The sequence below is a fragment of the Choloepus didactylus genome, chromosome 10 (genome assembly GCF_015220235.1).
Source record: "Choloepus didactylus isolate mChoDid1 chromosome 10, mChoDid1.pri, whole genome shotgun sequence".
NCBI lineage: Eukaryota > Metazoa > Chordata > Mammalia > Pilosa > Megalonychidae > Choloepus > Choloepus didactylus.
The window spans coordinates 27,473,905-27,501,319 of record NC_051316.1 but is presented as its reverse complement, the minus strand read 5'-3'; the positions used below and the strand labels follow the sequence as shown (position 1 = coordinate 27,501,319).

At 40.4% G+C, this 27,415-nt stretch overlaps 1 protein-coding gene across 3 annotated transcripts in view; it reads right to left on the bottom strand.

Moving 5' to 3' along the window:
- Positions 1-298: 298 nt before the first annotated feature.
- The window catches only part of FANCC (FA complementation group C), a 290,247-nt gene continuing 263,130 nt past the window's right edge, over positions 299-27,415 (bottom strand). For 2 of the 3 annotated variants that reach the window (XM_037797499.1, XM_037797500.1), the window contains 5 exons: positions 22,631-22,706; positions 20,324-20,405; positions 17,827-18,001; positions 14,210-14,416; positions 299-1,967 (listed from right to left, as the gene is read on the bottom strand). In XM_037797499.1, coding sequence (XP_037653427.1) covers positions 1,824-1,967; positions 14,210-14,416; positions 17,827-18,001; positions 20,324-20,405; positions 22,631-22,706 — 684 coding nt within the window. In that variant the 3' untranslated portion in view covers positions 299-1,823. The remainder of the gene's footprint in view (positions 1,968-14,209; positions 14,417-17,826; positions 18,002-20,323; positions 20,406-22,630; positions 22,707-27,415) is intronic. The other variant, XM_037797501.1, reaches the window with a different exon arrangement.

The window sequence follows — 27,415 nt, the reverse complement described above, 5'->3', positions numbered from 1 at the left end:
AAGGGGAGAAAATACAAACCAGTGTCTTGTTGACAGTTGATAAAAGCATTCATGCACGAGGGTTCAGTCAAGACACGTGAACCTGTTAGGATGTCTGTGGGTTCGTTAGAATGAATACCAAAGTTCCACCAGCTTAAGATATTCTGGTTAGTTGCTGACTCAACTGAATGCTTAAAATGTGGGAAGCTTAGTATCTTATAGTATCTCCCAATTCCTTTATAAAGGAATTGGGAGATACTATAAAGAGGATGATGAGGTCAGAATAGAAATTTTCCAGAAATTTAGCTGAGACAGCTGGTTAGTGATCTGCTTTTTATTTTTTACTGTAAAATACACTGAGCAGAAGAGATGGGCAGAGTGAGAGGACTCCAGTAGACACAATCACATTAAAGCATGAATGGATTTTCATGGGAATCAGACCACAGGCTGGTCTGATTCCTAGTGGCTCCCCTCTTTAGGGGCTACAACCAAATTGAGGCCCTTTCTTGATATCCACAGAGGTTGGTCACAGCTCTGGTTCAAAGCCAACACAGGAGAGATATCAACTCCAAGTTTAGCATACAACTCCTTTTCCAACTCCTATACATTTAGATGAAGCATATTTATATGAAAATAATACCTTTCACACACTGTAACATTTCTCAGAAGGCCCAGGTCAAAGGTTCTTGGGATTTCCCAGATCTTTGGGTAGATCCACTAACACTGCCATATACCAAAACTAGTAATTCACCCCAAAGTTCAACCTCCAGTCCAACAAAACTCTACTCATAACTTCAAACAGGAGTCATGACACTGAGATTCAGAGACTAATAATACATAAATCACAGTGAACGTAAAAGAAAGTCTTGGCTCACTCAACACAGTATACACAAAGGAATGTACAGTCAATAAAAGTTCGGAATAAATCTGAACAGAAAAAAAAATCCTCAAGTGACATGAAATAAATATTAACCTTGAAGCTACTTACTCTTTATTAGGAAGTTATGATTTCTATTCCAGTTTAGCAAAATGACTAATATCTTTTCTAGTATTTCTAAAACATACCCTGTGCCCTCATCTGTCTCCCATCTTTGATGTAGTAAGGGCCCTTCTGATAGCAGTTGTTCCTTAGCAATTATAAAGCAGAAAGAGTCAGCACTGGTCTGGCTCCATGTCATTGCTAAACTGTGGTGCCTCCTGCAGCAGCCCCCCCATCAGCACCACTGGGCTGGGGTGTGCTCTGCTGCTCCTCGGCCAGGTCGGCAAGTTGGGGGAAGTTCAAGGGAAACCTGAGGGATCCTGACTCTCCTGGATGAAGACCATCTTAGAGAAGCCAGAGTCAGGTTTTATCTTATAGAAAGACTGCCTTAGATCCCCATGGATTAAAAGTCATCCTAACAGTGATCTGACTTCTAAACAGATAAATTTGAGGAAAGGTGCTAAGTTACTCTCTAAATTGATCTGTGGTTCATGACCAATTTCTTGCTCCAAAGACTGAAACATTCAAATAATAGTTGTGCATCTTGGCTTGACATGGGAAAAAGAAAAAGAAATCTCTTCTCCCATCTGAGCTTTTCATTTGCTGATTCTCTAATTGATGTCCTGGCCTGAGCAGGTACAGGGAATGCCAAAGTCATAACTTAGTTTGTATAAAGCACCCCCGTCTTCTCTCTTTGTAAACTGTGTATACCAGATCTTTCCAAGATGCTTATGGCTTGTTCTCACAGTTCCGAGAGGGTTCTTATCCACACCTGCGTGATGTAAGGAGCAGGCTCCATCCATCTGGCCATGTCTGCGGGAGACTGGCCCAGCAGCACCACAGCCACACGTTCACCAAGCCTGTGTTAGACTTGATCCCTCAGCTCTTTAAGGAGCTCCCTGGCCAGTTCTCTTGATCTAGAAGCTTCCATGCAAAGATGGTCCCATCTATATAAGGTCTGGTCAAGAAAGCCAATAATCTCGTGGGTTATCTCAGCAGTCTGAGCCATCTGCAATGAAAACAGAAGGCGGCAATTAAGGCATTTGGCAATCAGATTCGTCTCACTCTGTCCAGTGGACCTAACCATTCCGTCTCTGAAAAACAGAATTTCTATTAGCTCCAAGGTAAAGCACCAAGGTCTCTTATTTTGTTTTCAAGGTGATTAGCAAAGCAAGTCTGTTCTCAGAGGTTGGCTGTAAAGTAACCAGAGTAATTTCCTAATGATCCTCCCCTCCTGTGGTGAGGTGCAGCTGTGAAGGGAATGGCATGAGCCTCACAAAAGGCTCTCAGATGGGAACTTTTGCCAGAATGCTGGTCATAAGCTTTCCGGTTATTTGCAGAGGGGAGCGAGGGCAAATATATGTGCTGTGGTTTGACTTTCTGCAAAAGGGTCACACTAAGATGAGAACTGGAAAATGCTGAAAGGAAAATGTCACCTGTTTCACACAAACAGCCCCTTACACAGCATTCTCAGGCTAGTAAGTGACCCAGTTCCACTTGTTTTTTAGTAAGGTTTTAACACCTGTTTCTCATGAGGAGGTAGGAAACACAGGAACTGTTAGTTCTGTAAATACAACTCAAGGCATTCTTAGTTGTTGGTGTCCATAAGTACTTTTCTGAAGAATTACAGTTGAGAAAAAAGGAAGGAGAAGTGAGACTCTCACAGCTTAGCAGTCAAAGAATTTATGGTGATTTTTTTAGACACACACAGCATAAAAAAGCCCTAAGTGTTTGAAAGAGTAATCTAGGATCTCCTCACTGGGTCCTTCTGGTGGGGACCCTGGTTTGCCCAGAACTGGCCTGGTGTTAGCACTCAAAGTTGTGCATCCCAGGAAAGCCCTGAGTTGCAGGTCCCCCACCTCCTGACCACGTGTGAAGGGAAACACTTCTCGCTGTATGTGCACCATGGGAGTGGCATAAGTGGCGAGGCTCAGACATCGACAGCTTCAGCTTGACCCAGCAGGAAACCCTTTCAGTAGTCAGTGCCTGGTCAGGGCCATCCCAAGCTGAGACAGGCCCTGTGGAGGGGAGACGCTTCTTGACATGCAGCCCTTGCTGTCCCCCTGGCCTTGAGCTGGCACGGCTCTCCCAAGCTAGATGCCGAGACAGAGGGGTGGGGAACAGGACCAAGGCCAGAGAGCCCAGCCCAGCTCTACTCAAGCCCTCTCTGTGTTCCCATTAAAGCGGTGCCAGGGCTGGGTTCCAGGGATGGTGAGGTAAGAGCTGGTGATGGAGAAAGGCTGTCCTCCCAGGACTGACACTTCCACCATCTGGCCTCCACGTGCTCTCAGGCCAAGCAATCCTGGGAGCTTCTGCCCGGGGCTCTTTTCAGGGTGCTATTGGCAGAGAGGAGCTGATGAATGCTGGGGAGAGGCGAGGAAAAACCCATGAGAGATGCATGTGGAGGAACCCTTCCATCTGTCCCATTTGTAACTGCCATAGCCAGACTGCTTGAAGCTGTCACTGCCTTCTAATCTGGACGGCTCATATGTTAATAAGGAGTTCCCACAACAGCTGCAAGGGTGGCATCTGGGAGGCTCTCCCGGCGGCGATGGGCCCAGGGTGCTCAGCTAGCTAGCACCCATCTGCTATGGAAGCCAGTGCAGGCAGAGAAATATTGGTGTTTTATCCTTTACTGAATTCCTCCTCTGTATTCTTTGCAGCTGAACTGACATGACATTTAATGAAGATGCTCTGGGGTTTCCACATTCCCTCAGTCTCAGGGTTAAATCGGCAGTGTTGATGCACGGCTGGAGTTGAAGTGTTCTGTGGGAATGGGCTGTCCGCGGGAGCAGCAGACCTGAACCTAACGGCATAATGTCGCTGCGGGACTCCTCTAACAGCAGCTTCTCTGGGGGCGGTTGGTTTTCATGTGGGCTGTTTCCCCTGCATAGACAGACACGTGGTTGGAAAAACTGAAGCAGAGACCTAGGTCTCTTGAGGGGCTTTCTCTGGGTCCCAGTCTCTCACAGCCTGTGGTCAGGGCGAGGTGCTGAGTCTTGGGCCGGGAGCTGAGTGCAGGCCCCACGCAGGGATGGCCTGATGGGAGGGGGCAGAGGACAGGAGCTCCTGGGCAGGAGAGGGAGGAGGTGACGAGCTGGCACTGCCGTCCTCCCAGCAGCAGGGCCTGATCCTCCCACAGAGGCCACTGGGACGGGCACGAGGCCTGGGGAGGGAAAGGCTCCCAAAGCCTTCAGCATTCAGAAGTGCCTACCTTCAGCTTTTTTTTTTCTCCCCAATAACTTTATTTCCGGACAGATTTAGATTTACAGTACTATTGCAAAGATTAACATCTTATATTAGTATGATACATTTGTCCCCATTAATGAACCAAGATTGACACATTTTGTTAACTAAAGTCCACACTTTATTCTGATTTCTTTAGTTTTTACCTAATGTCCCTTTTCTGTTCCAGGATCCAATCCAAGATACATTACATTTAGTCCTCAGGTCTCCTTAGGCTCCTCTTGACTGTGACAGTTCTCAGACTTTCCTTGTTTTTGATGATCCTGGCAGTTTTGAGGAGTACTGGTCACATCATTTTGTTGACTGTCCCTCCCTTGGAGTTTGCCTGATGTTTTCCTCATGGTTAGATTTGGGTTTGGGGGAGGGAGACCACGGAGCTGTGGTGTGATTCTTATCACTTCAAGGGCACCTGCTGTCGACAGGACTCATCAGTGACGTACACCTTGAGTGCCTGGCTGAGGGTCTGATTCTCAGATCTCTCCACTGTACAGTTACTCTTTTCTCCCCTTTTCCATACTAGCCTTTTTAAAAGGAAGTCACTCTGCACAGACTGAAGGAGTGGGGAGTTATGCTCCCTCCTTTAGGGTGGAGTATCTACATAAATTATTTGGAATTCTGCACGGGAGATTTTTCTTTTCCCATTTACTTAATCATTTTTTTTTTTACAGTAGGGACTCATGGATATTTATTCTATACTTTGGGTTATAATCTAGTGTTGCTTTATTTTGTGGCTTAAACTGTTCCATGATTGGCCACTGAGCTCTTTCCACTGGCTCCTGTATTGGTCTGACATGCCCCCTTCACTGTGGAGTTTGTTGGTTTTTTTCTGAGTGCTTCCTTACTCTGGCACTACGAGATGTTCCAGGCTCATCTTGTGTATTTCCTGCATTAGTGCTAGAATCAGCCATTTCTCCAAGGAGCCCTGGTTCCTTTCACTGGAGAATGGTTTAGAATCCAAGTCCTGGGCACTAGATGTGCTCCTTGCTACAGGGGTGTAGTTGCTTCTAAGCCTTTGGCTGATGGAGCAAAGAAATGCGTGTATACTAACTTGTGTATAAACATAGTATAAATATTTCTTTATGTAACCATATGTATCTATATTAAGCTAACCATGAATTCATAGTGATGTCTCCAACTTTCATCTCATACCACATGGCTCATTCTAGCCTTTCCCTTGCTTTTCTGTAACTTCCTACTCCAACAATGAGAAAGCTGGCTTTCACCACCTATCATCCATTTACTTAAGGGTTCACTCTCAGTATATGTATAGTGGTTTCAGAATTGTAAACCCATACCCCCACAGAAACAACTTTATCAACTAGAGTCTGGTGCTTATGTACAGTTTCCTTTGCCTTTAGTCTTATAGACTCCACTCATTTCCAAAGTTATTTAGGTCAGCACCTTTCATACATTTTAAAACATTGAGCATCCTATCCTGAGACTCCCTCCAACTTTTAAAATAATGCTTTTTGTGTTGCAGATTTGTGCTGTAAAGCTAGAAAATTCTGTGGGTTTTGATGAATGCTTAATGTCTTGTATTCACCATTATAGCATCATACAGCATAATTGCACTTCCCTAAAAAAAATTCCCCGTGCTTCACCTATTCAACACTGTCCTCACCCCAAACTACTGCCACTGATCTGTTAATGCCATATACTTTGAATCACACAGTATTTAGCATTTTCAGACTGGCTTCTTTCACTTACCAATATATATTTAAAATGTGCTTCTTTTTATTGCTGAATAATATCCCACAGTATGGATATTCCACTGTTTGTGTAGCTAATGAAGGACATTTTTGTTTCTTTCAGTTTCTGGCAGTTCTGAATAAAAACTGCTATAAACAGTAGTGTGCAGGTTTTTGTATGGATGAAAGTTTTTAAATCAGTTTGGTAAACACATAGGATTGTATGGTGTAAGACAATGTTTAGTTTTGCAAGAAGCTGTCAAACTGTCTCCCAAAGCAACTGTACCATTTTTCACTTCCACCTGCAATGAAGGCGAGTTACTGCTGCTATTCCACATCCTTGCCAGCAACGGGTTTTGTCAATTTTTTTGGTTTTCACCATTCTAACAGGTCTGCAGTGTTACCTCATTGTTCTGCTGTTGATTTTTAAATGATCTTAGTGTACTGAAATATCTACAGATGAAATGGTTTGGGATCTGGAATTTACTTCAAAATAATCCACTAAGGAGTGGGGGTTATAGATTAAAACAGTTTAATTTTGCATATGTTTTAATGAAAAGTTAAAAGAGAAAAGAGGAATTAAAAAGAGAGAGAAAAGCTGTCACCACATATCTAATACTGAAACTCTGAGAAGTTTTCCCCAGGGAATGGTCAGTAATGTCCAGTTTCTGCTTTGGTAAAGGGGAGAGAGAGAAGTGTGCACAGAAGGAGGCTGGCTAAACAAGACTCTTTCCAAATGCCTTTAGGAGAGTCGCTCTTGTGCTTTCTGGTCAGAACTGAATTTGAAGGCGGGGTGGAGGGAACCTTCCTAATCAGAACTCTGTGACCTTGGAGAGTCCTCTGCTTTGCAAATCCTCCAGGGAGGAGAGAGGATGTGCAATGGCACCCATGAGCTCACACCTGGCAATGAAGAGGCTCCCAGATCTCCTGGGTTGAAGCCCATATGGGTGACTTCAGCTATCCTATTGTCTCATTGGACTCTGGTCCCTTTTCTCTGAATTCTTTTTTATTAAATTTACTTTTTTAGAGCAGATGAAAATTTAAAGAAAAAGCAGACAGAAAGTACAGAGTTCCCATATACCCCTGCACCAACATACAGTTTCCCTATTATTGATATTTAGCATTAGTGAGGTATCTTTGTTAAAAGTGAACCAATATTATTGTTATTAACTAGTCCATAGTTTACATTAGGGTTCATGCTTTCTGCTGTATAGTTCTATGGGTTTTTTTTTTTTTGTGTGTGTGTGTGTCTTTTAAACAGCTTTATTGAGATAAAGTTTATTACCATACAATTCACCCATATATAGTAGACAACTCAGTGGTTTTAGTATTCAGAGAGTTGTTCAATCATTACCACAATCAATTTTAGAACATTTTCGTCATCCCAAAAGAAACCCCCACACCCATTAGCTGTCCCTTCCCATTCCCCTCCAGCCTCCCTTACCCCACCCAGCCTTTACTTTCTGTAGAAGCTTTTATTATAATATAGTCTAATTTATCAACTTTTTTCTTTTATAGTTAGAGCATTTTGTGACTTTTGTTCAAGAAATCTTTGCCCATTCCAAGGTCATGAAGATGTTCTCCCATGTTTTCTTATACAAATGTGGTCATTTTACCTCTCACATTTCAATTCACAAGCCATCTGAAATTAATTTTAGTGAATATACAATTGCCCTAGCATCATTAGTTGAAAACAAATAAGGTGACTGTATATACCTTCTGTTTCTGCCTCTCTATCCCATTCTGCTGGTCTTTTTGTCTGTCCTTGAACCAATACCTCGTTCTCATAATTGCTACAGCTTTATATTATGACTTGACATCTCATAATGTAATTCCTGCAGCTTGTTCTTCAGGATGTCTTTGACTGTTCTTAGCCCTCTAACAAGCTTTTCAATTTCCACCAAAATACCTGTTAGGATTCTTTGGGACTGCATTAAAACTATGGATACATTTGGTGAAAATTGTCATCTTTACAATAGTAGGTCTTCCAAATGTAATATCCCTCCTTTGTTCTCTCAACATTTTATAGTTTCTTTTTTTTTTTTTTATTAAATTCAGTTTTATTGAAATACATTCACACACCATACAATCATCCATGATATACAATCCACTGTCCACAGTATGATAACATAGTTATGCGTTCATCACCACAATCTATCTCTGAACATTTTCCTTACATCAGAAAGAACCAGAACAAGAATAAAAAATAACAGTGAAAAAAAAACACCCAAATCATCCCCCCATCCCACCCCATTTGTCCTTTAGTTTTTATCCCCATTCCTCCACTCATCCATATGTTTTGTATGTTATTGTGGTAACATACAAAACATAAAATTTCCCATTTTAACCACTTTCAAGTATACAGTTCAGTGGTGTTACTTACATTCACAATGTTTTTCTGCCATCACCACCACCCATTACCAAAACTTTTCCATCAGTCCCAAACAGAAACTCTGTGTCAATTAAGCACTAACTCCCCATTCTCGCCCAACCTCTGGTAACCTTTAATTTCTTAGTCTATAAATTTGTATATTCTAATAACTTCATGTAACTGAGGTCATATAGTATTTGTTCTTTTGTGTCTGGCCTATTTCACTCAGCACCATGGCTTCAAGGTTCACCCATGTTGTAGTACGTATCAGAACTCCACTCCTTTTTATGGTGGAATAATATTCCATTGTATGTATTTACCACATTTTGTTTATCCATTCAGCTGCTGCTGGAACACTGGGTTGCTTCCAGTTTTTGGCAGCTGTGAATAATGCTGCTGTGAACACTGCTGTGCAAATATCTGTCTAGGTCCCACTTTTAATTATTTGGGGTATATACCTAGAAGTGAGATTGCCAGATCAAATGGTAATTCTATACTTAGCTTTCTGAGGACCTGCCAAACAGTTTTCTGCAGCTCCTGCACTATTTTACATTTCTGTCAACACTATATGAGGATTCTTATTTTTCCACTTCTTTGCCAAATACCTGTTATTTTCCATTTTAAAAATAATAGCCATTCTAATGGGTGTCACATAGTATCTCATTGTGGTTTACCTAATGGTTAATGTTGTTGAGCATCTTTTCATGGCTTATTGACCATTTATGTTAAAAGTGAACCAATATTATTGTAATTATGTTATTAACTAGTCCATAGTTTACATTAGGGTTCATGACTTGTGCTATATAGTTCTATTAAGGTCTATTAAGACCTTAACCCATTTTATATTTGAGCTTTTTTGTCTGTTGTTGAATTGGAGGAGTTCTTTATATGTTCTGAATATTACACCCTTATCAGATATCGTCTCCCATTATGTAGGTTGTCTTTTCATTTTCTTGATAATGTACTTGATGCAAAAAGTTTTTAAGTTTGATGAGACCCAGTTTATCTGTATTTTCTTTTGTTGCTTGTGCTTTCCATGAAAAATCTAAAAATCTGTTGCTTAATACAAGGTCCTAGAGATGTTCCCCTGTGTTTTCTTCTAGGAGTTTTATAGTTTTAATTCTTATGTTTGTCTTTAATCTATGTTATTTTTTGTATATGGTGTATGAAATAAGGATCCACTTTCATTTTTTCCATGTGGATATCCAGTTTTCCCAGCACTATTTATTGAACAGACTATTCTTTCCCTAAGAGTGGACTTGTCATCCTAGTCACAAATTGTCCAAAATTGTGAAGGTTTATTTCTGAACTGTAAATTCAATTCTGTTGGTCTATATTGTCTGTCCTTGTGCCCATACTACAATTTTGATTACTGTAGCTTTGTATTAAGTTTTAAAATTGGTAAGTGTGAGTCCTCCATCTTTGTTCTTTTTCAAGATAGTTTTGGCAATTTGGGGCCCCTGATCCTTGTGTATAAACTAGATGATTGGCTTTCCATTTCTGCAAAGAAAGCTTTGGAATTTTGATCAGGATGGCACTGAATCTGTAAATTGTATTGGGTAGAAATGACAACAATATTTAGTCTTCCAATCCATGAACATGGAATGCCTTTCCATTTATTTCTTTCAACAGTATTTTAATTTCTTTCAACAGTGTTTTGCAGTTTTCCATGTACAAGTATCTCACATCCTTGGTTATATATGTTCCTAAATATTTGATTCTTCTAGTTGCTATTTTAAATGGAATTTTTTGATTTCTCCTTCTGATTATTCATTACTAGTATACAGAAACACTACTGATTTGCGGGTGTTGATCTTCTACCTGCCACTCTGCTGAATTCATTTATTAGGTCTAGTGGCTTTGTTGTGGATTTTTTAAGGATTTCTGTATATAGGATGATGTCATCTACTAATAGGGGAAGTTTTAGTTCTTTCTTTCCAATTTGGATGCCTTTCATTTCTTTCACTTGCCTAAATGTTCTGGCTAGCATTTCTAGTACAATGTTGAATAGCAGTGGTTGAAGGTGTAGGTATCCCTGTCTTGTTCCTGACCATAAGGGGAAGGCTTTCAGTCTTTCACCATTGAGTATGGCATAAATTCTACTTGAACATGGTGTATAATTCTTTAAATGTGCTGTTCGATTTGGCTTGCTGGTATTTCACTGAGGATTTCTGCATCTATATTCTATTCCATATATTCTAAATGTAATTTTCTTGTGATGTCCTTGTCTGGCTTTGGTATAGGGGAAATGCTTATCTTAGGAATTACTCTGTTCTCTCCAGTTTCTTTGGAAGAATTTGAGCAGGATTGGTGTTAATTCTTTGAATATTTGGTAAAATTCACCAGGGCAGCCATCTGATTGGTCCTGGACTTTTCTTTGCTGGGAGGGTTTAGACTACTGATTCAATCTCTTTACTTCTTATTGGTCTATTGAAGGCTTCAATTTCTTAATTCAAATTTAGCTAATTAGCATGTTTATGGAAATTTGTCTACTTTATCTATGTTACCTAATTTGCTGGCATACAGTTGTTCATAGTATCCTCATATTATCCTTTTTATTATGATGGGGGTCACTATTAATTCCCCCATCATTCCTGACTTGATTATTTGTGTCCTTTCTCTTTGAAGACATCAATGAAATTGACAAACCTTTAGCTAGACAAAGAACCAACTTTTAGTTTTGTTGATTCTCTCTGTAGTTTTTCTATTCTCTATTCCATTTATCTCCACTCTAATCTTTGTTATTTCCTTCCTTCTACTCATTAGTTTTAGTTTTGTTCTTCTTGTTATAGTCTTGGGATGAAGACTATTGATTTGTGAACTTTCTCTTTTTTTAATGTAGACATTTAGAGCTATGAATTTCCCTGAGCACTGCCTTCACTGCATCACATAAGTTTCATCACATAAGTTTTGGTATGATGTGTCTTCATTTTCATTCATGTCAAGATATTTTCTAATTTCCTTTATGATTTCTTCTTTGATCTATTAGTTAACAGTATGTTAATTTCCACATATTTTCCATAAATTTTCCAGTTTTCTTTTCTAGCTTCATTCCATTGTGGTCCATGAATATACTTTGTATGGATGATTTCAATATTTTTAAATATATTAAGATTTGATTTGTGTCCTAACATGGTCTATCCTGGGAAATGTTCTTTCTGCACATAAGACTATGTATTCTGCTGTTGTTAGGTGGAGTCATCTATATATGTACATTAGATCTAATTGTTTAATAATGTTGTTCAAGTCCTCTATTTCCTTACTGATCTTCTGTTTAGATGTTCTGTCAGTTATTGAAAGATGTGTCCAACCATTATTTTAGTTCTATCTAGTTCCCCCTTCAATGCTGTCAGTTTTTACTTCATATATTTTGGGGCTCTGTTGTGAGGAGCATATATGTTTATAGTCATTATATCTTTATATGATCCTTTATATATTACCCTACTTTGTTACTTGTGATCTTTTTTGACTTAAAGTCTATTTTGTCTGACAATAATATAGCCACTCCCACTCTCTTTTGATTCCTGTTTGCATGAAATATCTTTTTCCAGCCTTTCAATTTCAGGCTCTTTGTATCTTAATACCTTAAGCACGTCTTTTGTAGACAGCATAGATGGTCATGCTTTTTCATCCAATCTATCAGTTTAGTCCATTGACATTTAAGGTAATAACTGAGAAGGAAGGATTTATTTTTGCCATTTAGCCATTTGTTTTCTGTATGTCTTGTATGATTTTTGTATTTGTTTGCTTTTTTGTAGCGTATCACCTTCTTTCCTTTATATTTTTAAGTTATTTTCTTAGTGGTTACCTTTGTAAATACCATTAAGATATTAAATACCATTAAGATATTAAACAGCAACCTAGTTTGACTAGGACCAACCTAGCTTTGATAGTATACCAACTCTCTTCACCTATATATATCTCCTTCTCTCCCCCTTATTGTCTCAGATTACATCTTTATACACTGAATACCCATTAACATAGATTTTAAATATTTTTTATACATTTACCTGTTAAGTCATATGGGAGTGGGGGTGGGGAGAAGCAACTACAAACCAAAAGTACAGTAATACAGGATTTTGTATTTACCAATAAAATTACCTTTACCAATGTTCTTTATTTCTTCTTATGGCTTCAAGTTACTGTCTTGTGTCCTTTTATTTTATTCTAAAGGACTCCTTTTTGCATCTTTTTGTAAAGCAGGTCTTCTGGTATTGAACTCTTTCAGCTTTTATCTTTAAATGTCTTAATTTTTCCTTCATTTTTGAAGGGCAATTTTGCTGAATATATAGATTTCCTGATTTTTTCTTTAAGGACTTTAAATATATCATCCCTCTGTCTTCTAGGCTCTGTGGTTTCTGAAGAGAAATCTGTTAATCTCATTGGGATTCCTTGTATATCAACAACACTTCCTACTCCACCGTCTCTCCGCAGTCCTCACTCAGCCGACTTCCTCTTTCATGGTTCCTGCATTCCCACTCTCCAACCCTAAGCCTGAGGGGCCTGGTTCAGGTGACCCTGTCTTCTCTGCAGGTAGTCACCCTCCCCAAATTCACCCACCAGCAGAAGTGCCTCCTCCACTGGTCTGCTGGGCCTTCCTAGTTGCTGTAGGAACATCTTTACACCCACCAGTAAAGACGAAGGCTCAGTAAATAAGGAAATCACTTCTGTTCACAGCAGTCCCTGGCTGAAAGCAGTTTTTATTGCTGCCTTGGCAGTGATAAAGTTGGTTGATACCAAGCTCCATTGGCATCTTTTAGATCTCACCTCTGGAACTGACCCAGCCCAAATGGGGAGTTAGTGCTTAATTGACACAGAGTTTCTGTTTGGGACTGATGGAAAAGTTTTGGTAATGGGTGGTGGTGATGGCAGAAAAACATTGTGAATGTAAGTAACACCACTGAACTGTATACTTGAAAGTGGTTAAAATGGGAAATTTTATGTTTTGTATGTTACCACAATAACATACAAAACATATGGATGAGTGGAGGAATGGGGATAAAAACTAAAGGACAAATGGGGTGGGATGGGGGGATGATTTGGGTGTTTTTTTTTTCACTTTTATTTTTTATTCTTGTTGGACTCAGAAGTGAGGTATGCATTTTATAAAAGTACACAATAGATAACTGACCATGTGCTTGTCAGGCTGAGTGATAAGGAAGAGTCCTCTTTTGCTCTTGGCCCCCTAAGGCTCTCAGGAGGTCTTCTGCCTAATGGAGACCCAAGGGTGTGAGCAGCGGAGACTTACTGGACTGACCAGCTGACTCTGGTAGCCTAGTCCTGCTCCTCATGTCCTGGTCTTCCCAGGATGGATGAGACCTCCTGGCACTGGTTTTCTAAGGCTCTTGGCAGGGGAGGCCATTTTTCACTGGGATTTTCCTCATATCCATATTCACCTGCCCTGGAAGGGGACACTATGAGCTGGGTGCTGGAAACTTGGTTGCAGGATGCATGGGTGTTTTGTGAAAACTCACCAAGTTGTACATTTTCTGAAGGTACATTAAACATCAATATTCTCAGAGCCAGTTCATTTTAACTCAGGCCATCCTTTACCCCTAACTTTGGCTGGGCTTTAAGGAAGGAGTCCTTTGTGATTATCAAAAGGCTGGAATCACCACAGTGAGTAGCACTGTGGTTGCTTTATGAGCACATTCTCTTGGAGTCTCACTTCTTCTCAGGAGGAGGAGGAGGGTGCTGCACTGTAACTGAAAAAGACTAGCACATGTGGTGGGGGTGGCTGTGGTCCTGGCGGGAAAGCTGAGTGAGCTGGAGCAGTCCCCTGTTCCCTCTGAGGCTCTGATCGTCTTCTGTGACATGAAGAGCTGCATGGGGCAGGCTCTGGGGTCTGCTCAGTGTCACCATCCCCAGCAGGACCCTCCGGTGGATTACCCACCTTCACATAGAATGCAGACAAGAATGAGGATGCTGGCAAAGAAGGAGACTTACCAGGGTGATGGCTTCCCGGGCCACCCTCTGGCCTCCAGGAGCCCAGAGCAAGAAGAGCAGGAGTATGCGCCTGACCAGCTGTGGACACACGGGTGGCATGGGGTATGCTTCACTGCCCTCATGAGCTGCCACCTGCAGGTCCCTGCCTGAGAAGGCTGGACTTCGGAACAGCTTCCTGAGCCGGCAAAGCAGTGCCTTCACCTCCACCTGGGAGTATAGTTTCAAAGGGTAAGAGATTAGGGAAGAGCTGGGACTTGTGTGTTTCCAGGATTTAGTCAGTACTTCAAAGCCACCCTCCAGAATGAGGAAAGAAGAGGTGCCGGGGGAGGGGAGACAGAGGCGGCCAATGTCTGGGTTCACACACTGCTCCACACAAATCCACATGGGCAAAATGGAAATTTCTTGACTTTCTCACTAAACAGCCAGGGCACCATGCCAGGAATTGGCCTTTTTTTTTTTTATGAAAGGAAATGGAGAAAAGTCCTCAGCAGAATGTAGTCAGATTTTTATATTGTGGGAAAAAGAACAAAAGCCTCCTTGAAGGCTTGCTTCACTATCATGGCCACAAATCAATGAAAGCCCCATGCAAGCAGACCTCCCCTGAGCCAGTGTTCTGATAAGAATGCAGCTTTGCCTTTTGCTATCTTTTGGGGGAAAACACACACACACAAACACCACATTTGTTTTACTTCAGACACTGGAACAATCTGTTCATATATGTTGAAAGCCCAAGCAGAGGTCACACGTATGTGACATACAAATAATAATGGTAATTGTTGTAGGTCTGTGGGTTGTTTTTACATGGAAAATATTTATTTCATGCTGAGTCTTCTTCTTGCTACAAAATTGATACATCAAGTTGTGACTCGGAAAACAAGGCAAAAACTGAAAGCCATAGATCCAAAATGTCACACGGAACTCATGAGCAGCTATGTTCCATCATTTCTGAAAGAATTACTTAGCCCTCTTTTGAGAATTCCCGTGACCAACTTTATGGATTTTGCACAAGTCAGGTTTTTTCCTGGAAGTTAAAGCCTCTTTCAATGAAGCCTGTCATAAACTCTAGTACACTAGGAGTGTTGTGTGAGTTATTCTGACCACAATGCAAGGCCGTGAGAAACTGCGACATGGGGCTCTTCCATGGAGAATGGCCCAGCTCCAGCAGAAGGCCACCCTCCCGTACTGCCCTGGGCTGGGCTCTGGTGTGGTCCCAGCCTGCTCTCATCTGTCTATATCCATAGGAGCCCAAGACCACCTTGCCATCTCCATGTGTCTGTAAAATGTCAGGGCTTAGGAAGCGATATCTTTCTACCCCATTTTTTTCTTGACTGATGTTTGATTTTCCATCCTTGTCCCATATTCCCTAAGACTTGGTCTTCCTCCTTCCTATTTGGTCCCAGACAGTCTTTCCCTTCCAGTGCATTTCATGTCCATAAACTTCTACCTGATATGCCAATAAATTTAAATGCTTTCTAAGTTTTTCAGGAGAAAGATAGGCCATTTTTAAGTAGTATTTTTCCATGCATTACAAAAATTTATATATGCTACCAGAAAATTTGAACAAAAGAAAAAAATTAAAATTATCTATATTCCACCATCCAAAGAGATTCACTGTTAATAACTTGGTTTACATCCTTCCCTTTTTTCTATGCATTGAGAACATACCATTCACCATATATAATGTTTTTTGTCTTACACTTTTCACTTTGCAATGCACTACCTATAGAGCATATTCTTCAAGAACATGATTTTCTATGGTAGAATGCTTTTCCATGGTTAGGATATACCATAATTTTTATAGCTACATTTTGCAATTAAGAACAATGCTGTGATGAGTATCCTTGTACAAAAATCTTTGGCTCCCTATTTCCTAAGGATAATTCCTAGAAGTGGAATAACATTAAGCTTTGCCTAATTCTTAAGTATATAAACAAAGACGTTTTTGTTTTAAGCACTAGCTGGCAGAGAACACAGTCTGTACATATCCTGAGCAAAGACCATCTTGCTCTGTGCTCTTATGTTCTTGCACCTCAAGGATGGCCAGCAGAAGCAACCACTCCAGCCACAACACACTCAGAGGCTAAGCAATTCACCGTGAGTTAATAATGCCTTTTAAGGCAAAGGCACAGATATCGTCAAGCTCAATCACATTTCTCACAATAATCGTGCTTTCTAACACTTACAGTTCACAATTTGCTTCTCAAGTCACCCAACAGACTGTCCAGTAATTAGAGCTCACAAAACCCTAGGGACCAAGAGCTAAGCATGATTAGCTAAACTAGGAGAATGAGGCCCACTCGCTGCCCCGGACGTCACACACACCGAGGCCTCAGCTTGGGCACCAGGGAGGAAGTTGCACTGGACTCATTAATAAGAAGCCCTGGTTTAAATCACAAGGTAGAGGACCACCTCTGAAAGAAAAGCTAATAAGAAAATGGACATGTTGGTACTAAAATATGTTGAATGAGTTAATCCATGTTTACCCAAGATGCCCAAGCTTCTCCTGAGTGACTTATGTATAGGTTTTATTCAAAAAAAGAAGAAAAAAGACCAAGTTAGCTAGCAGAGAGAATGTCTACATTTTAATTATTACGAAAAAATAAGATGATGAAAAACATAAACTAGGATTTTCCTTAACTAGTTAAATGTGGTATTTTAAAGGGAATAAATCAACAGCTTTTAGTCAGATATAATCCACATATGTAGTCAAGGATTGCTAATTTCTAAAAAACTGTTCTGTTTTTGATTCAAAATAATCACCCACTTTCAACTGTTTAAGATCCAAAATTCTTTTCCTGCCATGCAAGCCTTTAAACGAGTAAAATACACAGACATATTTGTACTGGTGGCTGCTTTTTTCAACAACAGAAAGCATAAAGCAAATGGGAGCACTGCTCCATACATAATGAAACCTGTTCTCTTTAATTATTAAAATCAGCAAAAAGCACAGGCAATTGAAATTTGAAAAACCGATAAATAAATGTTTGGAAGGGAGGTGCCAATGCCTTTAATCGAAGCATTGTTTCCTGTAATTATTATAGTCTACATAAAATAACAACTGTCTTTACCACAGTTTCCCGGTTCTGTACTTAACCGCTCTGTTATACAGGAAATGACCAAGTCCTTTTTCAGAAGCAAAGTGGTTAATGTCATGCGATTAGAGAGTTCTAAACAAAGCGGTTATGTGAGGATCTGTTGACTGATCTAAGGGAGTAGTAAGTCAAGACTGAGATGGCCATAGCTAGGCTGCTGATCAGAGAAGACAACATCTGCTGAGTCAGGCTGGCTGCTGGACAGCCTCAGCAGGGAGCCCCGTCCAGCTCAGCACCCACAGCCCTTGGAGGACATGGCCCAGGCCAGGATAAGGCAGACTGATAGCTGAGCAAGACCAGTTCGAGTGACCCATGAGGAGAGAAAGGGCTGCACCTCATCTCTTTGAGGCCTCCCCAGGAGAAAGAGTCGGAGCATCTGGTCTCCAGTCAACTCTGTGAGGGCAGCACACAACCACCAAAAGCCAAGCCACTACTACAGGTTACCACACCTCCCGGGACCATTCCCCTCCAGGCTCCTGCTGCAGGACCGAGCCTGAAGGCCATGCGGCAGGCCCTGCCACCCACCATGGTCTGTGCTCGCTGCTGACTCCCGTCGTGTGGGCTCGAGTAGAATGCAAAGAGCCACAGCAGGGCCTCCGCGGGCTCAGCATCTGACATCAGCAACTGCTCAGCCGCTACATCCGCCCATCCTCCAAAGTGAAGAAACAAAAACCAGCTCTCAAAGGGGTCTCCATAGGACCTGGAACAGAACCAAAGCACATGGCAGCCAGGCAACTGGATTGCTTTTTCCTTTCTGGTTCTTAGGGCAACTGTAGTGTTTGTGAAAGGTTGGCTTAAATTGTACTTCTCCACTGAAGTACAACTTGCAAGGAATACAAGTTAGGCTGAGAAAACTCACAACGCCACTCTGAACTCATCACAGGGCACTCAAAGGGATGCCTTTCAAAAAAGCCCCATGTGTCCTGGAGACTTCAGATATTTAAGTCGTTACCTCCTGGGACTTTGAGTACAAGGACTTCGAGAAAGGAAGACTTTGGCCCATGACCAATGGGAACAAAGCAAAATGAGAATCTGCAGACGGCGCCTGTCTGCCTTCCCCAGGGTCTGGACAGCTGAGCTGCTGTGGGGAATGGGGCTCCCAACTGCAAAGGCAGCCACGTGGGTAGTGTCCCACTAGGAAACGGGGAGTCCAGATGGGGGCCAGAGAGGGATGAAGGGATGGGGGGTCAAACTCAGGCAGAAACACATTCTGTCTCCTTTCTGACAAGACAAATGTTCTGGGCGATACTTTGGCAATTACGAATTTTTAATAAGTTGCAAATTGTATTCTTTCCTGTCATCATCTATACATGAATGCAGAAAAGTTAAAGCTTTTCTAAAGCTCTCCTTTCATCACACTGGGAGGTGCAATTGTTGCTTAGAGGGTAGAATCTAATCAAGGTAAGGACCCATTAATTTGACACTGCAGCACTCTCTTAGAAAGTGAGGAGGACTGGCTTTGAGATCAAGTTAAGCTGGAACTTTCCTTCTGAACTGGGAAGGGGGGGTGACTGGCATAGGAGTATTTGGGGTCCCCACTGCAGGCAGCTCTGTCTTTGCTGGTTCCATGTTCTTCTTTTTGGAACAAGGAATTTCCAAGCTCTAAGCACTGTCTTTGTCTCCTTTGGTCACTGCTCTCCTCCCATCCAAGTCTTCCCTGAGAACAAGTGATTAAATGCTCTGAAATCTGGCTTGAGGGGCAATGGTGAGAGCAGGAAAGAAGCGGGGGGAGGACTGTCCTCATGAGAAGGAGAACAGCTAATCCAGGAGGTCAGAGCCTGATGCTCATGGGCCACGTTATTACGGTTGGGTTATGCTGTCCCAGAAGCAAGAAACAGGCCCTTCATGTCTTTTCACAATAGACCTTACTGCGGTAAGACAAGCAGTAGGGCTCTCTCATGCTCCTTGCTCCCTGTGGAATCACCCCAGGATCAGAGCTCAAGGCCTGCCACACAGAGATGGGCCTGGTCATCCTCCCTCTTTTCTACCACTAAGTGTGCAAGGCAGTCCCCTGTGCCTGCCTGGGAAGCTGTCTGAGCCTGCTTAGCAGACCCACCTCCCACAGGGGGAAGGCAATCCAGGAGGTTTGGGGTCTAAGTCTTGCTGTTCAGAAGAGACAACCAGGAAGGGTACATATGGGGTGACATGGTACTGCAGGCAGTTAATATGGCCAATCCTCTGATCCCTGCTGGCTGTCAGTTCTTTTTGTCTATTCTCTATTGGTAGGAATCAGGGGGGCGGGGGAGGAGAGAAAAACTGGCACCCATGGCTTTTAACAGTGATCATGGACATAGGGGCACCATAATCTGTTGTTGCCTCAGTGAGGAGATTACAGAGAATTTCGAAAGGGAGAGGTAGCAAAAGGAACAAATAAAGACTCTTGGTAGGCTAGTACAGAAAAAGGATAAAATATTTATACTCTAAAGGCAAGGTTGTTAAGAGGATGCTGAAGGGTGTTATGTTACAAAGAACTCCGCCAAGCCTAAATGTGAATGCTTTTAAGAAAATAAATATGAGGGTACCTAATACCATAATGCTAGAAATTAATTTATGTTAGGATTCTCTAACTTTAGACAATTATTAAAAAGAGGAAGAAATAAACACTTTACTTTCTATCCTACTGCACAGGACAAGTTTAGATTTCCCTTCTTAGAGAGAGAGAGAAGAGACCACAGCCCCCAGAAAGGTGCCTTTGTGTTCTGCTTGCCGGGGGTTCCAGCATGTGGGTCTGCCCTTTCTATTGTTAATCTTGTATATTTAAAACTCTAAAAGCGGATATTACCTAGAACAGCTTCCATAAAAGGCACACACATAAGCAGGCGTATTTCAGCTGCCCGGCACAGGAGAGGCCCAGGCAGCTCTCAGCTTTCTCCCCTTCTCCCTTGGCGATGGTGCTCAACTGCTCGGTGACTTGCACGGAGCCAATAATATGCCTTAACCCTGCCAGCCCTGCTTCAAAGAAGAGGAGGATCAAGAGAAACCACATGTGAAGGGGGCTTAGGAGTGGTCAGTGTTTGCTCACCCATGAGTTTGGTCTTCAACGATTTCTCTGAGCATTTCAGAAATATGCTCCAGTGACTGGCACCAGAGTCCCTGTGGGATATCTGTGGGTGGAGAGAGAAATCAGAGGGGAACTGAAGAAAAGCCAAGCCAATTAGGAATCACATGCAGCTTAGATTGGGTGAGTTTTGGGGAAGTGCCATTTTTTTTCTGGTTCATGGAACCCATACCCCAGCTCTCATGTTTTCCCCAGCCAGCATCTGTCACTTATGCTTGGGAGAAACGATCCATTGGTGTTACACAGAGCTAAACTTCAATGAACTCTTCAACTCAGGTACATGGCTGTGAGAGCAGCACATCCCAGGATTCAGATATGCTATGTGGCAGTTGTTCAGCTTTTTCTTTCACACATATCCCCCTTCCCCCAACTCCTCCATCACTAATAATTTGCAATTTCAAAATATATGTCATAAGACAGTCAACAAGGAACTGGGAATGGACTGTCCAACAGTTTTTCTGTGACTATGATGAATTCAGAATATAATTTCAGGTCTATGATAAAGAAAAGGCATCATACAAACAAATGTCTTTTTTTGTTGTTGTTAGCTTTTCTGATTTCACAGTTATCCTGTGGTTTTAAACATATCTGAAGATGTATGTATGTGTACTTCTAAACAACATCTGAAAAGGTTACATTTTCATGTAGTGATAGATTCTGTAATTAAATACACAATAAAAAGAAAGTAAGTGATAAAGTAACCACTACTACTCCACAAATGTTTCTGATTAAAGGGGTGTATATTACTGCTCTCTTTGCTGAACTCTCATAACCCTTGATTTTTGAAGGCATTTTTCATTTTCTTCGTGAGTTATTTAGATACTAATAACATTATTTCCCCTCTACTGTAGCTCTTGATAGATAGGGCTCATAAATAATCCATCTTTTATGTCCCACAGGATTCAAAATAGGCATAAAATAAATTTCTGATAAATAAAGGAATATACTATTAAAAACACTTAGTTTCTACATATAACATTAGTTCTTTCCAAAAGTAATACCCAGCAACGACTCCATGAAATAGCATAGGAGGTTCTGGTACTTCTGCTTGGATGGACTGATTTATTTTTGGACGTAAATCTAGGACAATCACGTGGATGAAACGGCATATAGGCTGAGTGCAGTCTTTTGCTTATAGGTTTCAAAACTTCAAAAATGACAACTCTGACACTTCTTCTGGAGATCGTTCGGCTTCTAAAGTAGGCTAGCCTTAGGCTTGGTTGATCTGACTTAAGCTACAAGGTATACCCGAGGAAAGTGGATTATTACTCTTTCTGACTTGTTATTAAGAGTTTTCCCATCGGGCCCCCACAGGTTAAGTTTCACCAAACTGTCAACCAGAGATTCTACTGAGGCCCATCATTTTTAGCATCTGAGAGGACAGTTATCAGATGGTACACTTTGGATAAGAACCTATATTCATCTAGAAAAAGGAAGAGGAATTAGATTTTGTCAGAGGTTCTAAATCTTTGGAATTACTGACTTCCCTGAAATGAATCTACTCACTCAACTCTCAAGAAAAAAGAAGGCAAAAAATGGCATGGAAAGGGGAATGTAATTTGTTTTTTATGTCCCTTCCTCTATGGTCAGATTAAATTCCTTCCTTTATAGCAGAATCGATGCTGTCACTGCTTCCTTCCCTCCAGACTTCAGGCCTTACAGGGAAGGGATGGCTTTATTCTCAATCTCTGGAATTCTTCCCAAACACGAGGTCACAGGGATATTAACTGATCAACCTCGGCTGAATTAAGGGTGGAGTCATCACTTCTCCAATTGGATCTGGCCGACAGAAGGCTGGCAAATGAAATCAGACAAGGCTATGGTCTAATGCCAATATCTTACAGAATTGTTTCAAAAGACTTCTCTTGGTTACTGAGGAAATCGCCTCCTAAATATCCTTGGTATCATTCAGCAGCCATGGTACAAGGAGTAGAAAGATGAAATACAAATACATGCACTGTTTATTTTAATTTAGCCAAGTCTTAGCCTGTTCCTAGCATCCATGTGGGTCTGGCTCGCACCAGCTCTTGTGTTATCCAGAATCAAAACCTAACTAGAGGCCAGTTTTGTCCTTTTCCTTTTTTTTTTTCACTCATGTCTTTGTTATCATAACTGGGAAGTTGAGTAAATTCTCAAGATCCACAGAACATGAGACCCTGAGAGTTTAACGTGATCTTAGAAATGATCAATTCCAGGGAGGGAAGGGTTATAATTTGCCAGTGCTGTGTCCCAGAAATCATTTTGACATGGGTAAAATCAACCTCAGCTTACCTTTAGGGTGTTGGAGTAGCACCATGACAAGAGATGGAGAAGCATAAGGAAAGTAGGTCTTGAGTGCAAATTTCAGCTATAATAGAACCAAAAATTCAAAACAGCATGGAACATTAGGATTGGAAGGGGTGTTAAAAAAATAAAAATCTTGTATTCTTTTGCCCAAAAATGTTCTACTAATACTCACATGGTCAGAATGTTTTCTTAAACATTTATTTTAAAAAGATGCTTCCAATAACCTTGTAAATATATTCCAGAAAAATGAACTTTTTTAAAGTCACCTTCTGGGACTTAAGAAAAATAAAGAAGTTATACCCCCTGAGGTCTTTATAAAAGTTCTTTGCCTCATTTGAACCCAATTATACATGTAAATCTATTAAATGAGAGGTGCCAGGGCAGTTGGAAGATGTTAGGTATTACAGCATGTTTTTTTTTAACAACAAAAAAGGCATAAAACAATAGTGCTAACATAGTTTAAGAACCAAAGTGCTATAACTATCAATTCCAATGCTTTCTGAACTACTGTTTTTAAAAACTGAGGTAAAATATAGAAACAGTGAACTGTATAGGCTTTAAGCATACAATTTGATGAGTTTTGGTAAATGCATAAATTCATGTGACTATCAACCTAGTCAAGATACAGAACATCTCCATCACACCAAAAAATTCCCGTGGGCCTCTTACAATCAATCCCTCCATTCCACCCTGGCAATCACTATTTTAGTTTCGAACACAAGATTAGTTTTGCTTCTTCTTGAATTTCACATAAATGGAATGATAGGGTATGTATTCTTTTGTGTCTGGCTTCTTCGGCTCAACATTTTTTTTTTTTTTTTTTTTTTTTTTGAGATTCATCTGTGTAATTGTGTATCAGAAGTTCATTCTTTTTTATCACTCTGAAGTTGTCATTGTATTGTATGAATATACCATAACCATAATCTGTGTGTGTATTCTCCTATTGATGGGCATTTGGCTGTTTCCAGTTTGGGGCTCTTATGAATAAACAATCTTATTGATGTCTTTTTGTGAACATTTGTTTTCATTTCTCTTGGGAAATATCAGAGGAGTTAATTTACTGGTCATAGAGTAGATGCCTATTTAGCTTTATAAAAAACTGCCATACAATTTTTCAAACTGGTTGTACCATTTCACACTCCACCCTCAGCATTGTATGTGAATTCCATTTGTTGCAAATGCTTATCAACATTTGGTAGTCAGTCATACTAATTTTAGTCAATCTAGTAGATATAAAATGTTATCTCATTGTGGTGGTTCTACTATGCATTGTTTCCTGATGGCAAATGATTTTTAACAATTTTCATATGTTCACTGCCTATTTATGCATTTTTTTGGAAGTGTATGTTCAAGCCTTCCGTCCATATTTCAAAATTGGGTCATTTCTTAAGGAGTTGTAAGAGCTCTTTAAATATTCTGGACACAAATTCTCTGTCAGGTACGCGTATGACAAATATTTTCTCTCAGCTCGTGGCTTATTTCATTTTCTTAACAATGTCTAGCAAAGAGCAAAAGTTTTAAATTCTGATGAAGTCTAAGTTACCCATTTTTCACTTACAGTTAGTGCCATTTTGCATTCCTCCTAAGAAATCTTAGCCAATGCCAAAGTCAAAAAGATGCTCTTATATTTTCTTTTTTTTCTAGGAACTCTTTAGTTTTAGCATTTATATTGAAGCCTATGATTCATCCCAAATAAAATTTTGTTTAGTTTGTAAGGTAGGGGTTGAGGTTCATTTTTCCGCAATATGGATATCCAGCTGTTACAGCACCATTTCTTGAAAAATTTCCTTTCTCCATTTAATTGCTTTGGTGCCTTTGTCAAAAATCAATTGACCATATATGCGTGCATCTGCTTCTGGACTCAATCTCTTCACTATTCTATGTCTACTCTTTTGCCAATACCTCACTGTCTGGATTACTGTAGCTTTATAGTAAGCCTTGAAATCAGGTAGTATGAGTCCTCTGATTGTTCTGTTTTTGTTTTTCAAAATTGTCTTGGCTATTCTAGGTTCTTTGCATTTCCATATAAGTTTTAAAATCAGCTTCTCAATTTCTATTGTAAAAAAACCTTGCTAGGATTTTGGCTGGGATTGCATTGAAGCAATAGATCAATTTGGGGAGAAGAAACATATTAACAATTCATGAATATGGTTTCTCTCTCCATATATTTAAGTCTTCTTTAGTTTCTCAGCAGTGTTTTGTAATTTTCAGTATAGAAGACTTATACATCTTTTGTTAAATTTATTTCTAAGTATTTTATGCGTGCTTGACTATTTCTCTCTACTTCTGTCAGCTTTTTTTTAAATCTTCATTTTATTGAGATATATTCACGTACCACACAGTCATACAAAACAAATCGTTCATTCGATTGTTCACAGTACCATTACATAGTTGTATATTCATCACCTAAATCAATCCCTGACTTCTGTCAGCTTTTGCTCCACAAATTTTAAAACTCTGCTATTAGGCACATATCCATTTATAATTTGTATGTTCTCCTGATGAACTGACCATTTTGTCATTATGAAATGTCTTTCTTTATCTCTGGTAACAGTCCTTGTCCTGAAGTCTATTTCATCTACTGCTAATAGAGCCATACCAGCTTTTTTTTTTTTTTTTTTTTTTTTTTTTTTAAATCATCATTTTATTGAGATATATTCACATACCACGCAGTCATACAAAACAAATTGTACTTTCGATTGTTTACAGTACCATTACATAGTTGTACATTCATCACCTAAATCAATCCCTGACACCTTCATTAGCACACACACAAAAATAACAAGAATAATAATTAGAGTGATAAAGAGCAATTGAAGTAAAAAAGAACACTGGGTACCTTTGTCTGTTTGTTTCCTTCCCCTACTTTTCTACACATCCATCCATAAACTAGACAAAGTGGTGTTTGGTCCTTATGGCTTTCCCAATCCCATTGTCACCCCTCATAAGGTACATTTTTATACAACTGTCTTCGAGATTCATGGGTTCTGGGTTGTAGTTTGATAGTTTCAGGTATCCACCACCAGCTACCCCAATTCTTTAGAACCTAAAAAGGGTTGTCTAAAGTGTGCATAAGAGTGCCCACCAGAGTGACCTCTCGGCTCCTTTTGGAATCTCTCTGCCACTGAAGCTTATTTCATTTCCTTTCACATCCCCCTTTTGGTCAAGAAGATGTTCTCCGTCCCACGGTGCCAGGTCTACATTCCTCCCTGGGAGTCATATTCCACGTTGCCAGGGAGATTCACTTCCCTGGGTGTCTGATCCCACGTAGGGGGGAGGGCAGTGATTTCACCTTTCAAGTTGGCTTAGCCAGAGAGAGAGGGCCACATCTGAGCAACAAAGAGGCATTCAGGAGGAGACTCTTAGGCACAAATACAGGGAGGCCTAGCCTCTCCTTTGCAGCAACCGTCTTCCCAAGGGTAAAACTTATGGTAGAGGGCTCAACCCATCAAACCACCAGTCCCCTATGTCTGTGGTCATGTTAGCAACCATGGATGTGGGGTAGGCGAATACCCCTGCATTCTCCACAGGCTCCTCAAGGGGGCACTACATCTTTTTTTTTTTTTTTTTTCCCCTTGTTTGTCTTTTTTCTTTTTTTTTTTTTTTTTTTTTTTTTTAACTTTCCCTTCTTTTTTCAAATCACCTGTATGAAAAAAAAAGTTAAAAAGAAAACAAACATACAATAAAAGAGCATTTCAAAGAGACCATAGCAAGGGAGTAAGAAAAAGACAACTAACCTAAGATAACTGCTTAACTTCCAACATGTTCCTACTTTACCCCAAGAAAGTTACATAATATAGCAACATTTCAGTGAACTTGTTCCTACTACAACCATCAGAAATTAACAGACCATAGTCATTTCTGGGCATCCCCAGAACGTTAAATAGCTTATCTGTTCTTCCTGGATTATTGTTCCCCCTTCCTTAATTGCTCTCTACTGCTAGTTCCCCTACATTCTACATTATAAACCATTTGTTTTACATTTTTCAAAGTTCACATTAGTGGTAGCATATAATATTTCTCTTTTTGTGCCTGGCTTATTTCGCTCAGCATTATGTCTTCAAGGTTCATCCATGTTGTCATATGTTTCACCAGATCGTTCCTTCTTACTGCCGCGTAGTATTCCATCGTGTGTATATACCACATTTTATTTATCCACTCATCTGTTGAAGGACATTTGGGTTGTTTCCATCTCTTGGCAATTGTGAATAATGCTGCTATGAACATTGGCGTGCAGATATCTGTTCGTGTCACTGCTTTCCGATCTTCCGGGTATATACCGAGGAGTGCAATCGCTGGATCGAATGGTAGCTCTATATCTAGTTTTCTAAGGAACTGCCAGACTGACTTCCAGAGTGGCTGAACCATTATACAGTCCCACCAACAATGAATAAGAGTTCCAATTTCTCCACATCCCCTCCAGCATTTGTAGTTTCCTGTTTGTTTAATGGCAGCCATTCTAACCGGTGTTAGATGGTATCTCATTGTGGTCTTAATTTGCATCTCTCTAATAGCTAGTGAAGCTGAACATTTTTTCATGTGTTTCTTGGTCATTTGTATTTCCTCTTCAGAGAACTGTCTTTTCATATCTTTTGCCCATTTTATAATTGGGCTGTCTGTACTATTGTCATTGAGTTGTAGGATTTCTTTGTATATGCAAGATATCAGTCTTTTGTCAGATACATGGTTTCCAAAAATTTTTTCCCATTGAGTTGGCTGCCTCTTTACCTTTTTGAGAAATTCCTTTGAGGTGCAGAAACTTCTAAGCTT